This window comes from Nicotiana attenuata, unplaced genomic scaffold (assembly GCF_001879085.1).
Source record: "Nicotiana attenuata strain UT unplaced genomic scaffold, NIATTr2, whole genome shotgun sequence".
Lineage (NCBI taxonomy): Eukaryota > Viridiplantae > Streptophyta > Magnoliopsida > Solanales > Solanaceae > Nicotiana > Nicotiana attenuata.
The window spans coordinates 422,743-440,843 of record NW_017670787.1 but is presented as its reverse complement, the minus strand read 5'-3'; the positions used below and the strand labels follow the sequence as shown (position 1 = coordinate 440,843).

General features: G+C 37.6%; 1 protein-coding gene across 1 annotated transcript; it reads right to left on the bottom strand.

Moving 5' to 3' along the window:
- Positions 1-3,431: 3,431 nt before the first annotated feature.
- Positions 3,432-6,004, bottom strand: LOC109243331 (glycine-rich RNA-binding protein 2, mitochondrial-like). Its single transcript, XM_019410240.1, has 5 exons — positions 5,916-6,004; positions 4,427-4,586; positions 4,263-4,331; positions 3,913-4,019; positions 3,432-3,752 (listed from the first exon to the last, which is right to left on the bottom strand). Exons 2-5 carry the CDS (start codon positions 4,560-4,562, stop codon positions 3,624-3,626), a joined length of 441 nt encoding a protein of 146 aa, XP_019265785.1. The 5' UTR covers positions 4,563-4,586; positions 5,916-6,004; the 3' UTR covers positions 3,432-3,623.
- Between the last annotated feature and the right edge of the window lie 12,097 nt (positions 6,005-18,101).

The window sequence follows — 18,101 nt, the reverse complement described above, 5'->3', positions numbered from 1 at the left end:
AATTAACCCCCAGCAATTCAATGGAAGTTTAGGAAATCTGATCCATAACGGAATTTCTGTAGGGAATTCCTTCTCAAAGTCAAAATCTGTTGTCCATTGCTTAAGGGTATTAGGTCTATTATTGATTATATGGCCTTAGAATATAAAATCTCCTGCATGTCTGCTTTCGTCTTAAACTTGATGATATAGTATCCATCCTCATGCATACACAGATCTAGTTCTGGGATAGCATTCCAATTTACCTCTATATATATCTCTTCATGACATTATATCCCGGCAAATCCCCAAGTACATAAGTTATTAACGCCCCTTTCCACTTTTAAGTTTCTCTGTCAACTTCTTCCCTATCCAATTGAACAATTACTTGACCATTGATAACTTGTGGTGGGATATAGGTTAGGGCCATGCCAATAGATTTACCCGCGCTGAATTCTCCTCCGTCTTTGGTTGCTCCTTCCTCACCTCTATTGGTGTTACTGTTTCGTTGATTAGTGCTTCTGGAGTAACCCCAATTTCCTTTGCTGCTTCCATTTCTAGATTTGTTCCTTTCACTGTTGCTTCTGAACTCATTTGGATCTCCTGCATGTGTCCAGTTGAAGCTTCTCCTTGATTCACTTTTGAAGATCCCCTTTGTGCATGAGGGGATATTGTCACATCTTCCTCATTTTTCCTTGGATATGCGCTATGATTCCCAGCTGTACTTCCAAAATTGATGATCGATAACTTCCTTGGTCTACCTCGTCCTCTTCCTTGACCACCACCTACCTCTCGCCCCTGCCATAGCCACACCGGCGTAGGTTAACTACTTTACGCCAAGAGCATTGAGAGAGCAAGTGGTTCTTTTTTTATATATAATGCCAATTGTTTGGGGCTATCTTTGCCAAACCTAATATAAGGCTAAAAAATTGCCAATTTCTGTTATGTGTTGTTATAGGATGCCAATACTAAGAAAAGAAGTATTTCTTCGAGGGGATAGGCAAATTGACTTAGGATGAACTTTGTCTGAATTGGGCCACACAAGTTAGTTGGGCTTGTTTTCTGGGCTTAGTGAACAAATCCATACAATTCTATCCTCATTGTACAAGGTAAATTTAGTTAAGTTTTTATTAGTCCTAAGTAGGGGGTGTACAAACCGAATCGGAAAATCGCACCAAATTGAAAAGTCAAATTAAACCGATTAAAAAATCCGATTAGGTTTAGTATTGAGTAAAAAAACCCGAACCAACCCGACATATAAATATATATATATATATATATATATATATATACTTTTAGACCTTTTCATAGATTTTTGTTTAAAAAATGTCTAGAAATATTTGTGATTCTCTTATGGGATGTAATATTTAGTTAAATATGAAGTGCTCTATTTTATTAACTTTAAGAGCCTGTTTGGAAAGCCGCCTTGGAAATGGATTTGGGTGTAATTGGGTATAATTACACAGTTTGGCATGTTTGTTTGGCCATGTAATTACTTGATCAGCATGGAATTAGGTGTAATTGGAGGGATGTAATTACACTCTCTAATTCTCAAGGGAGAGGTGAGAATTGGTGGTAATTATACTGTAATTACAAGGTTGCTTTTTAGTTTCTTTCCTTTTTCTTTTTATTTCAATTTGTTTTCTTTATAACTTTTTATTCCTATTATTTTAATTTATTAATTTTATTTTTAATTTTTAATTTCTTTTGAAATTTTAAAATATATTTTTCTTTGTTCATTATTTATTTTTTATTTCTCTATCTTTACTTCTTGTGATTCCATGTAATTGCTTATATTTTATTTTTTATTTATTTTATTATTCTAGTTTTTGAAACTACACGTCTTAATATTAGAAATAATGAGTCATTAACAAACTTTGCATATAATGAGTGATGCAATTAAAAAATTTCGTTGTTGAATGTAGTTATAAACTTATCATGTTTCCTAATCTTAAGTTGCAGTGAAACTTACTATTATTATGTTGGAATTTGACATATGTTAAACTATTTTATTTATTTTTGAATTTTGATATTGTGATATATTCATGGTTCCGATTTACTTGTTTTAGTAATATTGGCTCACATTGCATGTTGTTCATTTTTTAGATAGAATTGATATATTAGTTTTGTCAAACATTTGAATAATGTTATGACATATTATATTTATAAATATTAATTTATTTTATCAAACATGAATTCCATTACGTTCTTACAAAACATATATTTTTAGTTTTTGTAAGTATCTAAACTAGATATTATTAATTAAAAAGAAATATAAATTGTTTTTATAATATTATAAATATATGATTACTAATTAATGTATATTCACGAAAAAATATACATCTTAAATACCAAATATAATATCATTTATACTTATAAACAGTTATAGGCATATATTTATTATATCAACTTTTAAGTTTTGATAATTATTTAATTTAAAATTTAATCTAACTGTGTAATTACACTTGCAACCAAACAGTAAACTTGTAATTACACTGCAATTACACTATGACAAACAAACATGTCGTCGTAATTACACAACTGTGTAATAACCAGGCTGTGTAATTACTACCCTAGTAATTACACCAATTCCAATTACAGGGTGACTTTCCAAACAAACTCTAAATAATGGGTTGTATGATCACTTTCTTATCAAGTGTTAGTGAATTGCATCAATCTTTTTGTTCTTTCATATTCATATGTCAAGATCTATTAAATTTATATATCTTTTTCGAATTAGAAGTGGTATTTCGATAATTTAAAATTAAACAGAACATATTATTATGTAGGTATCATATTGATTTTATATTTAATTATTAAATTCAGTTAACCTTGAAAGTGTACATCAACAAAAAATTATTGTCAGACTAAAAAACTATCATATATTATTAAGAAAATTCTCTCATAAGAATATGTTAATAGATCATATGTTTGTTAAATTTTTCAATCTTTACAAAATATATATTTACGTATAAAAACTTTAACAAAATAAGATTGAAATAACATTCATGTAACCAAAAACCAAAAAACCGGAAAAATCCAACACCGAACCAATCCAAACCGATATAGTTGGTTTGGTTCGGTTTTTAGGTTTTGATAAAAACCGAACCAATCCGGTCCATGTACACCCCTAGTCCTAAGTCATATTTCGGTAGAAATGACACCACCTAGCCACTCTAAAAGATTATTATTTAGGAATTAGCCATGTACCCTGAATTTCAGCTTCCATTTAAAATTTCAAAATAAAATAAGTAGTGGCTAATCCTTAAATAACAGCCTTAAGAATGAATGTTTGTGCGAACCACCCATATTTTCATTTAGTGGCGTCAACTCAATGGATAGTGAATCTAATCCTCTATTCTCCACTTATATACCAAGCTTTTATCTTAGTTGAACCCATGATGTGTGTAACCGACACATGACACATTGTGCTCTTACCACTTAGACCAAAGTCCCGGGAAATGTTTACTATAAAGTTATAAATAGCTAGTAGAAGATAGAAACAGTCAAGTATCATATGAAAAAACTTAATATAGAAGCATATATGAAAAGCTACATAGAAATCATTCAATACAAAATCGCGTTAATTCCTATCTCCTACGGTAGGAGTCCTACCCTACGAAAATTAGCCAATGCCTCAAGAACAATTAGAATCCGTCATTTTCTCTAGATCCACTATAACCACCACCATATCCGCCACCACCAGAACCAAAACCACCGCTGCGAGGAGCTCTCTCTTGGGCAAGACTGACGCGGATGTTCCTCCCGTTGAGTTCCTGGACGGATCATAATGTGATATCAGCCAAGAACAATCAAGAAAATCAAAATATCAGCATATCCTAAACGTGTGCAACGACACCAAAAGCACCTAGACCCGATAAAAGCATAAATGGAGGGTGAAATTCCACTTGCATATTGAATGGTCTCATGTATTACCTGTCCATCCATTGCTGTCATAGCTTCCTTTGCAGATTCACCATCTGTAAAGTTCACGAACCCAAAACCCCTCGATCTTCCAGTATCTCTATCGGTGATAACCTTAGCTGTGCCACAATCACAAGGTTCGAGTGTTTAATACAAAGGCATAATTCAAAACAGCAAAAACCTATAACAGGTTAGACGAAAAAGGGGTTGGGGTTGCGGTATGTCAGGAGCGCAAATGCTAGTGCGACTACAACGTTGACTAATCCAAACACTCGAAAACGACAACATATTCTTCATCCAACTTGCTTATATTGTATAAAAAATAGAAATTAAAAATAGGCTCAAGATAGCTCGGAACTCACAATCAACGACATCACCAAAGCTGGCAAAGGCATCCTTCAAAGATTGATCATCAGTTCCATATGAAAGACCTATAAAGTGTAGGAAAAAATAAGCAAAATTTACAAGTTGCAGAGTATTATAAACTGAAAAAGTAAAATGAATTTTCAGACTACTAGTCACACACCCCCAATGAAAAGCTTTGTTGACATGCAACGCATGGCATTAAGCATTGACGCAGCTGGTGCTTGTGCATTCAATGCATTGCCGCTTGTAGAAATGCTCTGCCTCAAAAGACCACTAAGTTTGTTGCAGAAAGCCATTTGTGCAGATAACGTCAGATATATCTATAAGAATATGAAAAACAGGTTAGCAATTTCATCTGTTAAAACATCAAAATCGTTGATTTGATAAGCAAACTCACTAGAAAAGCTAAACAAAGGTAGTGCCACACATCAACAAACACATTTTGCTGCAGGAACTCAATAGGAAGAACAACACAATTCCTTTTCTGTAAATAATATGTGTCGTTATTCAGAGCCGTAAGTTCCCAACACAACTATTGGAATCGGCTTTTTATTCGAATCATGTTGGTAAATATGCGGCTGGTAAAAGATACCAATGGCAATGTGGTCTTATAGCAATGTGTGAGTCCTACAGTTATGCTATAATCAACTACTTATTCGATAAGCAAACTCAATAGGAAGAACAACACGACTAAACGATGCACATTTCATTCATTTAGCTACATACTCAGAAAATAGGCATAGTGCCAAAAATCAGCAAACACATTTTATGAAAACCTGCATTACACTGTGAAATCTACAAGCTCTTTAGCCCTTCCCCCTTTGACCCCTAGGAAAAGTTACTAAATATATGACGCCATAACTACATACACTACACAAATATTACATTTCTGGCCAAATATTATAGCTTAGGTCACAATTATCACAACCATATTGGCTAATAGATAAAAATAACCTCTGGCAATGCTAACTAACTACCTAATCATTCACCAATACTCAATACTTCGCTAAATCAAATAAGAAATTAAGACAACTTTCAAGAACCTTTATTTCAAAACAGAAAAATCATCACACACTTTTAACTCTACTTTCTTCACTAAATATCTAAAGGGTCTTCATCTAAAGCAAAAATTACTCAGTTACACAGCCTAGACAAATAAATAGACTCATACATACAACCAAAAAACACCACAAGTAACAACAATATGATACTAATCACAAGGACAAAGCATTACAAAAAGGACAGTCCGATGCACTAAGCTCCCGCTATCATTAGGGTTCGGGAAAGGACCGGACCACAAGAGTCTATTATACACAGACTTACCGTGCATTTCTGCAAGAGGCTGTTTACACGGCTCGAACATGTGACCTCCTATCACATAGGGACAACTTTACTAATAACGCCAAGACTCCCGTTCAAGGACAAGGCATTATCCGAGTAAAAATTCTTTGATATACAAACTAAACATAAAACCATAAGAACTCCAAGACTTCACAATGTCTCATTTATTAACAAAAAATCAAGAACCATAACAAAATACACATTATTAATCACACAACAACAAGTTCTAGAACAAACAAATAATAAGGGGTATAAAATTATAAGAAGGGTAGTAAAAAACACACACACAAAAAAAAAAAGGAACAAACCTGATGAAAACAGAGTTTCAGGGTTTAAGAGGCAAGAAAATGAGAAGCGGCTAGGTCTTATTATGGGTTTAAGAAAAGGGTATATATAAGTACAGTGCCTTTCTACTTTCTCAGTGTAAATAATATAGTCAGGGACTCAAGAGTAATATCACTGCTCAGATGTATTGTACCTTGCTTTTTAATGAAGGTACTTTTGGAATCAATGTATAACATCCATTGATCTTGCCCCGATTTTATTAATGTGTATCGTGCATGTTCTTGCCACGTTTTGTTCGTAAAAAAATTAAATATTAGAAAAACTCTGTTAACAAGTTTCTAACAATTGAATTCATGAATATTCGAAAGAATTAAAAGAAAGACATTTAGAACTCACTTAATTTTCGTATTAGATTTGTTTAACCTTTTTAGAAAAGTTCTAAGTTTTACAATCTTTTTTAACTTCCATTTTAAGTTTCTTTTATAAGTATTAACTCACTAACTCACCAAGAGCTACTAAGGGATCCTTTGGTTTGAAGACAGTTATACTGGACTAGTTATGTTAGGATTAGTTATGTTTTTTTAATATTTTATTCTAAGATAACTTCTCCTGAAATTACTATTCCACCTTCTGGTAGGTATAAGACAAGGGATAAGACGATACCTAATTTTTATCTCAGAATTATTTTTGTTTATCCATCATACCAAATGACCTCTTAGTGGAAAGTTAAATTAGCCTTAACTTTTTTCTTTCGAAAAACTACACTTATGTATATTTTATCCATCACTTGGAAAAAAGAGTTAGTAACTAGTACTACTTTATGGTTTTGTGTCATGCAGATGGAAAAAGTCTCTTCTAGGCATATTGAGTTTTGCATGCACAAAGTAAAGCAATTGCATGAAAATTAGGATTGTCAAATTTGGTCCAAGCCTAAATGACATGCTCAACTAGCCTAAGGTTGGGATGGTTATTGACTCGCCCAAGGTTGGGCTGGTTATAGAACCGGCCATTTATTGAGCTTAGTCCGTTTTAGTTAATTTGTATGGGTCCACTAAATCGTAGAGTACCTCATTCTCTACAAGATTCTATTGAGAACAGTTAATGAAACAGTAAGTAAATGAGGCAGAGGATTTTTACGTGGAAAAATTCCACACAAGGGGATCAAAAAACCACGACCTACACCTGTAGGCTTTTAACTTCATTAACTTGTAATCTACCCATTACAAGCCACTTTACAATACTTCCTATTGCAAAGGATTTACTCAACTAACTTGTGGTACCTTTACCACAAGCCACTTTGTGACTATCCTAGTTACAAAGGCTTTTTTTAACTTGTGATGCTACCACCACAAGCCACTTTGTAACTCTACGATTACAAAGACTTTTCCTTATGACTAAATCTAGTCACAACATAAACTCAAGGAGTTTACGGATTTACAAGAGGATTCCTAATCAAAATGCTTCTAGATAACAAGGTCTATTCGGGCGTTACCCGACTTTTGCTCATTGAGCAGTTCAGCTTTCAGGTTCTCAACTTGAGCCTTGAGATCAACATTTTCCTTTGTCAAACGAACCACTTCATCATTTGACATGGAAACCCTTTGGGCTTGCTGACCTTCCGGGATAGCATTTCTGGCCTTCAACCGACGAATTTCCTCAACTGTTGAGTTCTGGGCATTGATGAGCTGAGAAACAGTTGATGTACTTCTTATCCCCCCACACTTCTCAATACATTCGCACTCTTCTAAGGTTGTCTGTGTGAATGTCTGCTTTCGGGTCCCCACTTTACCTGTTCCCAGTGGAACCTTGAAGAACTTGAACACCAGAGTAAGCAAGAATCCATAGGGAAGCCCATGATTACCGTCCTTGAAATTGGCAACCTTCTGCATGTGTTCAATCATTATGGCAGGCAGATTTACAGGGTTGAAACCGTCCAGTTGCTCCATTAGGAATAGGCCGGACTTAGAAGTTACAGACCTCCTTTCTGCTCTAGGCAACAGAACTTTGTTAACCAACTCAAACAGCAGCTGGTAGACAGGAAGTAGTGCTTTCTTATATATCTGGTCTTCTTTCTGATTAGCATTGTCTTTCACCACCGCATTTCTGAAGTTATACTGACAGACATCTCGCACACTTGAAACCTCAACTGTAGGAACGTTCAAAATCTCTCCAAGCAATTTCACATCAAAGACGATATCTACCCCATTGACCAAAGCACAGACATGGTCAGTATCAACTGGAAAGAGACTAGCGAAGAAACTTTGTACCTCCTCCTCATACACTTTAGGTGCATCAATGTGAAATAGATGCACCCATTGTTGAAACTCAACCATTCCCAAAATTTGCCGCATACCGGCCATCTCAGAGATTGTCGGGTCAAACGTACGACCCAACAGAACTTTTTGATGCCTTAGGCGCTCAGACCCAAGGCAGACCTCACTTCTTGCTTTCTTCCCAGAACTAGGTTCTCCAACAGTTTCAGACTTGCGTTTCCTAAACTTTTCTCCACGGACTTTCCCTTTGCCCTTGGACTTGACTAGTATATCTTTATCACTCACTACCTCCTTCACTTTGGACTTGGATGTTGAACCTTTCTCCGTTGAACCATGCTCTATCCTTTTCGAGAACCGCGTAACAAGGGAACCAGGTTCCTCAGGAGTTCCCTCTTCCACCTCGACTACAGGAATAGCTTTATAATTGACAGGTACCCCATCCTTTACCAACTTTCGTCTTTTATTCTTACTACTTTTTTTGCTCTTTTGGAGAGCAGAGTCGTAGGCCACTTTGACTTGAAGTCTGGTAGTAGATCGCTTGATTTCAGACTCAGTGGTGGAGGCAACCCTTTGTTTACATATGAATGCATCAAGGGCCACATTGTTCAGGTCTTCTTCATCACTGGATCGCATTTCAGGGGCTTGAATTTCCAGGGGCACCACATCGAATGTAGGAACAACACTGACCTACGAATGGGAGCCTTGACCCGGGTCCTCCAGAGAGGAATCAGGTTCCGCATGTGGTGCCTCAGGAGTATCTACATCCTTTTCAACAGTCATAATGCCCCTTCTTCTCCCACACTGAATGACCCATTTTTTTGGGAAGTAATTTCATGCAATATCCCATCAGCGGATACTACAAACATAGATACGACATTCTTCTCTTCTTCAACCGGTGCTTTCACAACCATAGAATCAGCGGCAACAACGGCAGAACCCTTTGGGAACTCAGTGTTGTGACCTTGTTCTCCACTTAGGGTTTGACTGATGGGAACAACAGACGATGTGGAGAACAGAGCGGTAGTTTCAAGGATTTCTGAGGTGAGAAGAGATTGGGAGACGGGGGAAGGTATGACATCAGTCACAGGAGTGTTGGAGGATGACGAAGGCTCAGTGAGGTTCCATAGATGGGTCAGTGATAGTCATAGCTGAGGCAGAAAGATCGAAAGTTTTCTCAGCCATTGGAAGAAGTGGTGTGACGATCCTTCTCTTTTGGGTGATTTTTAGAGTAGGACTTATGGTTAGGAAGAGAAGTAGAGAGGGTTTTTAAAAGGAGAGGATAATTATGAGGGGAGAGGAATAGGCACCAGTTCTGAAACGGCGGTTGGGCGTGGAGAATTGCGATGTTTCAGAGGGAGATGGAACGTTTTGAATTGAAGGGACATGACAGTAGGATCTGAAAGTTGATGACATGGCAGTTGTATTTTGTACCCTTTATAAGATGTGTATTAAAACGATCCACAGAGCTACTAACCTTTGGTACAAGAACCTGGTTCTTGATTTTTTTTTGAAAAGTATCAATCCTCTTTTATCAGTCATGCACTGCATCTATTGCTTCTATGCTCATCATGCGTGTTTACCTGCAACGGTATTGAAGTGAGTTAGACAAAACCAGAAAACACTTTGAGCCAGTTATTTCTTAAGGATACGAGCCAGCCAAGGAGGAATCAGGTTCTTAATTCGGCTTCAACAGTCCCAGCTTTACTCTGTTTCTTTCAAACTGTTCCCTACTTAGTGCTTTGGTGAAAATGTCTGCAATTTGATCTTTTGTGCTGCAGAACTTCATACATATCAACCCTTTCTCAACATTATCTATCAGGAAATGATGCCTCACATCAATATGTTTTGTCTTTTTGTGTTGAACTGGATTCTTGGCCATGTTGAGTGCACTAGTGTTGTCACACAGGAGGGGCACACTCTCAGTGAGTTCCCCAAAATCCTCCAGTTGTTGCTTGATCCATAGAAGCTGACCGCAGTAAGATGCTGCAGCTACATATTCAGCTTCAGCTGTTGAAAGAGCCACTGAATTTTGCTTTCTTGTACCCCAAGAGATAAACATGAGCCTAAGAAGTGAGCCATTCCAGAAGTGCTTTTTCTGTCCACAAGATAACCTGCATAGTCTGCATCGGCATACCCAATTAGATTAAAACTGTCACCTGATGGATAATACAACACCAGGTCCTGCGTTTCTTTGAGATATCTCAGTATTCTTTTAGCAGCCTTCAAGTGAGATTCCTTGGGATTTGATTGAAACCTTGCACACAGCCCCACGCTGAAAACAATATCAGGTCGACTGGCAGTGAGATAGAGGAGAGACCCAATGATGCCTCTATACATGGTTTGATTCACAGGAGTTCCAGCTTTATCCATGTCCAGTCGAGTGGCAGTTGCAATGGGAGTGTCTATCACCTTCGATGCTTCCATGTCAAACCTCTTCAAAAGTTCCCTGATGTATTTTTGCTGACAAATGAAAGTACCCTTTGGGGACTGTTTTACTTGAAGACCCAAGAAGAAATTTAATTCTCCCATCATGCTCATTTCAAATTCACTTCCCATAAGTTTTGCAAACTCTTCACACAGCGAGTCAGCTGTTGCCCAAAAAATGATATCATCAACATAAACCTGAACAATGAGCAGGTTCCTTCCTCGTTTCTTTAAGAAAAGAGTGTTGTCAATTTTCCTTCATTTAAAACCATTTTCTAAGAGGAATTTTGACAATCTTTCATACTAAGCTCGAGGAGCTTGCTTTAGCCCATATAAAGCTTTGTCCAGTTTGAACACATATTCAGGGTGCTCGTGACATTCAAACCCTGGGGGTTGTTTCAAATAGACTTCTTCCTTAAGAAGTCCATTCAAAAATGCACTCTTGACATCTATTTGGAATAGGGTGAATTCTATATGAGATTAAAAAGCGATTAGAATTCTGATAGCTTCCATGCGAGCCACTGGAGCAAACGTTTCATCATAGTCAATCCCTTCCTCTTGATTGTATCTTTGGATAACTAACTTGGCCTTGTTCCTTGTGGTAATTCCATGTTCATCGAGCTTGTTTCTGAATACCCACCTGGTTCCTATAATGGTTCGATCTGGGGGTCTAGGTACCAGGTGCCACACATTGTTTTTCTCAAACTGATGCAGCTCGTCTTGCATGGCAGTAATCCAATCTGCATCTTTCAAAGCTTCCTTGATATTTTTGGGTTCTATCTGGGAGAGAAACGCTGAGAAGGCAAGTGAATTTCTGGCTCTTGACCTGGTTTGTACTCCAGAATCTTGAGGAGTGATGATGTTGTCTATAGGGTGAGAGCTTTGGTATCTCTAGTTAGACGCCTGAGGTTCACTCTGAGAGGAGGGAAGTATGTTTGGATGATTTTCCTCTATCCTTCTTTCAGGTGCTAGTGGAGTTCCTTGAACTGCATCAACCACCCTTTCTTCAGCTTCCATGCTTGTGATTGAGGTGCTTGGTTCTGTTGATGATGAGGCAACATTGTCTTCATTTGGTTCCTTTGCTTGACTCATCATATCTGCCTTTCCGTTTGTCATGTTAATGACTTCACCAGGAACAAGTAATGGTTCTCCATCTTGATTTTCCTCAGCACTCTTCTCACATGATGGATAAGATTCATCAAAGATGACATGGACACACTCTTCAACACATTGAGACCGCTTGTTATATATCTTGTAAGTTTTTCTTTGAGAAGAGTACCCAAGAAACATTCCTTCGTCACTCTTGGCATCGAATTTACCAAGCTGATCCTTTCCATTGTTGAGAATATAGCATCTGCATCCAAATGTTCTTAGATGAGTCAGCTTGGGTTTTCTTCCATTCAACAATTAATAGGGGTCTTATTCAGAAGTGATCTGATCATACACCTGTTGACTAAATAACAGGTACTGTTGACAGCTTCAGCCAAGAAATTTTTTGCAAGTCCACTGCCAATCAGCATTGTTCTTGCCATTTCTTCCAGAGTTCTGCTCTTCCTTTCTACTACTCCATTTTGCTAGGGAGTTCTGGGCGCTGAGAAGTTGTGAGTGATTCCATTTTCATTGCAGAATTCATCAAATTTGACATTGTCAAATTCTGGTCCATGATCTGATCTGATGCATACAACTCTGGACTCAATCTTCACCTGGATTTTTGTCACAAAGGCCACAAATACCTCAACAGTTTTATCTTTTGTTCTAAGAAACAGAGTCCATGTGAATCTGGAATAGTCGTCCACAATCACAAAATGTATCTCTTTCCTCCTCTACTTTTCACCTTCATAGGTCCACAGAGATCCATATGCAGGAGCTCGAGCGGCTTTGAGGTGCTCACATCTCCTTTTGACTTAAAGGAGGACTTCACATGCTTTCCTCTAGCACAAGCATCACAGACCTTTTGAGTCTTGAATTGTGACACGGGCAGACCATGGACCAGGTCCTTCTAAATTAGTTTGTTCAGAAGAGAAAAGCTTGCATGGCCCAATTTTCTGTGCCAAAGTTCAGTATCATCATCAATAACCTTCAGACAACTCAGGTCACCACTCTGTAAAGATTCAAAATCAACAACATAGATGTTCTTGTACCTTTTGGCCACCAGTACTATTTCACCGGTCACAAGGTCAGTGACTGTTCATAGTTTGGACAAGAATTCCACCTTTTTACCTTTATCACAAATTTGAGAAATACTCAGGAGATTGTACTTATGCCCATTGACATAGTACACATTCTCAATAGAGTGAGTGAGTAACTTGCCAACTTTTCCAACTCCAAGAATGTACCCTTTTTTGCCATTACCAAAGGATACACTCCTTCCTTGCAGGGCTTTTAGTGAAAGAAAGTCTGTGGTGTTCCCAGTCATGTGTTTCGAACATCCACTATCCATGAACCATTGTTGATCGCTTCCTTTCACTATTCCCTGCACAAGAGATTTAGGAGTTAGTTTTAGGAACCCAAACAAGTTTGGGTCCCTTTTAGTAAGCAAGAGGATGAATAAGAGCTCTCTTGGTCCATGCAGGTAATGTGCATTTTTTGTGAGTGGAACCTGGTTCCTCTTTTGTGGTCACGGTTTCAGCCGCCACTTTGTCTTTCTGAACTGATTGATTCTTGGCCTGGACACCTTCCATGAAGCGCCCAGTGTTCCCACATTGGGTACGAGGCCAGTTATCAGATACAGTGACGCTCTTACTGTGAGGGTTGCGAGAATTTTCTTCCTTTGGAACCCTGCTCCCTGTTTGTTTTTACTATCCCCAGTAAGCAGAGCAATGGTAGCTTCTGAGGACCAGGTCCACTTTAGAGACCTTTCAAGATCATTCATTACTTTTTCTAGATTTGCTTGGAGAAACTCATTTTTCTCAACTTCAGCACACACCCTACATCTCATATCTTTCACCTCATCTTCAAGCCTAAGGTATTCTTCACTTGCTATCTCCTTTCCTCTTTCAGAGCTTTTAGGTTTTGACTTAGTCGATGGTTTTACTATTGTTTCCCTTTAGTCTGCAATTTCTGCCAACATATCGCCCTTTTATTTTCTAAGAATTTCAGTGGTTTTCTTATGATCAGTAACTGCAGACACTAAGTCTTCTCTAGTACGTTCAGATTCTTCTAGTTCTAAGATTAAGGAACCCCTATCCTCCGCAAGACTACAGAAGGCAGTAATTAAAACATCAGCTAAACACATGAGTTTTTTTGGAGAATAGGATATCAGATTTCTCTGAACATCCCTGAAGTTTACCTCTTGGTCGGCATTGTCTTCATCATCATCTGATTGAGCCATCAAAGCAAACGTTGAGTCATATCTAATCTTCTCGCTTTCACTGTCATCATGAAACTATCACCAGTATTAGGTTTATCTTGTTTTACTTGTGTAGTTCCTTCATGAGCTGTTTCCAGAGCCTCCCATATTTCCTTTGCAGTGTCGCAGGTAGAGATTCTGTCGTACTCTTCAGGTTCCATTCCATATACTAGAATTTTCTTGGCACGAAAATTCTTCTCCACAACCTTCTTGTCTTCTTCAGTGTATTCTTTGCTAGTTTTTTTATTGAAAATGGAAATTCATCTAGTACCTTGATTGGAACATAAGGACCATTGCAAATGATATCCCATAGCTCACAATCCTCAGCCATGATGAAATCGTGCATTCTCGCTTTCCACTACCAGTAGCACTTTCCATCAAACTTGGGAGGTTGGTATATGGATTGTCCTTCTTCAAAATTTAGTGGAGCCACCATGAGGATCCTTCCTAGGTGTTAGCCTGATAGGAGGAACCTGCTCTGATACCAATTGTTAATTTGTATGGGTCTACTAAATCGTAGAGTACCTGGTTCTCTACAAGATTCTATTGAGAACACTTAATGAAACAGTAAGTAAATGAGGCAGAGGATTTTTACGTGGAAAAATCCCATACAAGGGGATCAAAAACCACGACCTACACCTGTAAGTTTTTAACTTCACTAACTTGTAATCTACCTATTACAAGCCACTTTACAATACTTCCTATTGCAAAGGATTTACTCAACTAACTTGTGGTACCTTTACCACAAGCCACTTTGTGACTATCCTAGTTACAAAGGCTTTTTCTAACTTGCGATGCTACCACCACAAGACACTTTGTAACTCTACGATTACAAAGACTTTTCCTTATGACTAAATCTAGTCACAACATAAACTCAAGGAGTTTACGGATTTACAAGAGGATTCCTAATCAAAATGCTTCTAGATAAGCCGCTTAGGAGATACAGTAGGTACAATAACAAGGTTACAACTCAACTAGGACAACAACAATCTATCTTTTAAGAACTGGTCCGTAGTAGCGTTCAACCTTGTTCTTCAAGCTTGTGAGGATTGATTTTTCTGTTTGTTTTTGCAAGAGGCTTGAATGAGAAACAGAAGCCTTCCAGTCATGTTTTTGTATAAAGCATACATCTTGATCACATCACTTGAAGTGATGTGAGTGCTTTGTTTGGTTAGAGAATGAGCGGGCTGACAATGTAGTGCAGTGCGACAGAAATAGTGCCGTCAGTCACTTCATTTCCAGCTGTGTCCCAATGACTTTGTACTACTATGGGGAAGCCACAAGCGCATGAGGTCCTTGTTTTGGTTCCCAGCTCCTGAAGCTGTAGCAGTTCACCTTTAGCTGGAATCCGTTGAAGCTTACAGCAATTCAAGTAGGTCAGGTTCCCTTTCTGGTTCTCAACAGTAAGTTTGTTAGATCATCAAAACATAAGGCAAGAGTATTTAAGATCTATCAATTTTGACCCAACCCATCTCAACATATCTAAAGTTGAGCCTGTTTTTAGCCTAAATTGATCCATGAGTAACTTTGCCAAAATATCTTAGAAATAATTTTTTGTTTAATATGTTATATTTGACCATAAAGGAAGAAAAAAAGGTCTTGTTTAGTAATTATACAATTCATAAGAACACAACACATTAAGTGATGCTTGAAAAAAGTTGGGCGGTTTGGGCTATAACCCGAAATTTAGCCTATATTGACCCGACCCATCTCAGCGCAAGTAACTTTTGGGCGGATCACTTGACTTGTCCAATTACTAACTCAACCCATTATGACCCGCTAAAAATCGGCTCAAACACCCCTAATGACAATAGTGTAAATCCTATCCTTGTGTTTGATGGGGGACCCTTGCTGATGAAGGACAATGAGAAGAAAATTATATCCTTTAGCACAATTCATGAAAATAATCTGGAAACCGAATTATGCATATCACTACATTATTTCGCGATACCTTTCATTTCATGTCACATCCTTTCCTTTAGGCCTTGTAGTTGCTCGAAATAATCTAAGTCAAAAAATAAATCTAATTTTTTTTACTTCAACTAATGATATGTTAATTACCTTTTAAGGTACTTTAGAATTAAAATACTCCTCTTTGAATTTTTTTTAAGCTAGTATGGACTAGTGGTTTTTACTAAGCATTGTCCCAATACTACCGCTCTTTTTAAAAGTCAGATATTTGGTCACTTTATATTAACTCATTATTACTAAAGATTAGGGAATAACAGAAAGCTTTATCTAATTAGTAATATCCACTCTGCACTCTAGCTTCTCTCTGTACAAAGCTAAGCTTCATCATCTTCTCAACTCAAACATTGATATGACTACAAACGCCAACCGCCATATCCCCCCCTAAACCACCAAATAAGAACACTACCACCCAAAAAGAAGGAGTCAAAAGCTTTAAAGACAAACTGATTGAAGGAGTACAACATTCCCTAATAATTGCTGAGACCTCTACATATATGGATACTACTACTATGATCCAAGAATCAAATGTTATACCAAGTCACCAAATGATGGTAGATGACAAGAGAATTCAACTCACAGAGAAGGATCAAGCACGTATATATCAATCTTGAAAATATTCCCTCATTATCAAACTAATTGGTAAGAAAATTCAACACCATATCCTAAAAAAAATCCAGGAAGCTTGGAAAATTATAGATAATTTCCCCCTCATTGATTTGGGAGCAGACTACTACATAGCCAAATTCAAATGTGAAAAACACATGATTAAAGTCTTAAATGCTGGCCCATGGTTCATATTTGGCCATTTCCTCTCTATTAAAAGATGGAAGCCAAACTTTGTGGCAACAGAAGTTAAGATCCCCCTCACAGCAATTTGGATCCGTCTACCCCAATTCCTACCGAGTTTTATGATAGTATCATCTTGGCAAAGATTGGAAATGCCATTGGTAAATTACTAAAGGTTGATGCGTGCACCTCTTCCGCTCCAAGGGGCCCCTATGCCAGATTATGCATAGAGCTCCCTCTTGAAGTCCCAGTAATCCCATTCATCAACATTGGCTACCATAAGCAAATCATTCAATATGAAGCTGAGAATACTCTATGCAAGCAATGTGGAAGACTAGGTCATGTAGCATTGAAATGACTCTATGTTAAAACATCACTGCCAACAAACCACTCTCCGGATAATAATGATCATATTCCCAAAGAGGTGAGCAATGACAGTGAAGTAAATGACTTAGCATGGCAAACGGTTAAGTTCCCAAAGAAGAAAAGGACTAATGGGAGAAACTCTGGGAAAAATCAAAATCTTGGTATTCAAGCAAAGCCATTTCATCCAATACCAGGTAAGTATTCTTCCTCAACCCCTAATACTATGTATTTCCCCATTAACACTCAACCTATGAATAACAGGAAATCTTCAAACAATTATTCCCATCCTCCTGAAGGTAATTCCGTAGACTGCAACAATAAATTTTCCACCTTGGAAAATCCGCCCACCGAAATAAAAATAAAAGAAAACTATTTACAAAATTCTAATAAATTTTCTAAGTTAAACATTGACAACGTGGCTTTACCAAACTCTCCAAATTACAACGTGGCTGACATGGAGGTCAGTGATTCAACATGCAAGACCAAATTACAAATCCTAATCAAATTATGGAAGATAACAAGGCTAATCAAAACATATTACCCTTAAAACAATATAGACTCCTTCCGTAAATCTTCCTTTAAACTTTACTATCAATACTAATTATCCCACTAACCCCTTCATGGTAAAAAACCAGGCCCCACTACACTTGTCCCACATGCCCCCACCGCCTAGCCAAATGGCCAATAGCGATCACCACGTCCCTACTTATACATCAAATCCCCTTAAAATCAATTTTCCTGCATGCAAAGAAAGAGTGCAAATAGACTAAATCATTGACACCCTAGTGAGCCCTCGTACTAAAACCCTTACAACTTCCAGTGTTCATCCCGTCCCAGAAAATATAAATCACCCACTAAATAGTCACTATGCCAAGAATTCCTCTATCTCAAAGAAGGAGATTCAGTCTTGTCCAAATCCTAAGGCATCAAAGAGCTCACTCAATGGCAAATCCACTCCCAAATTTGAAACAACCAACAGAGAAACCAAACAGTATTCTTCATCCAACCACCACTCCCTCAAGATCACCAACCTCTTTCAT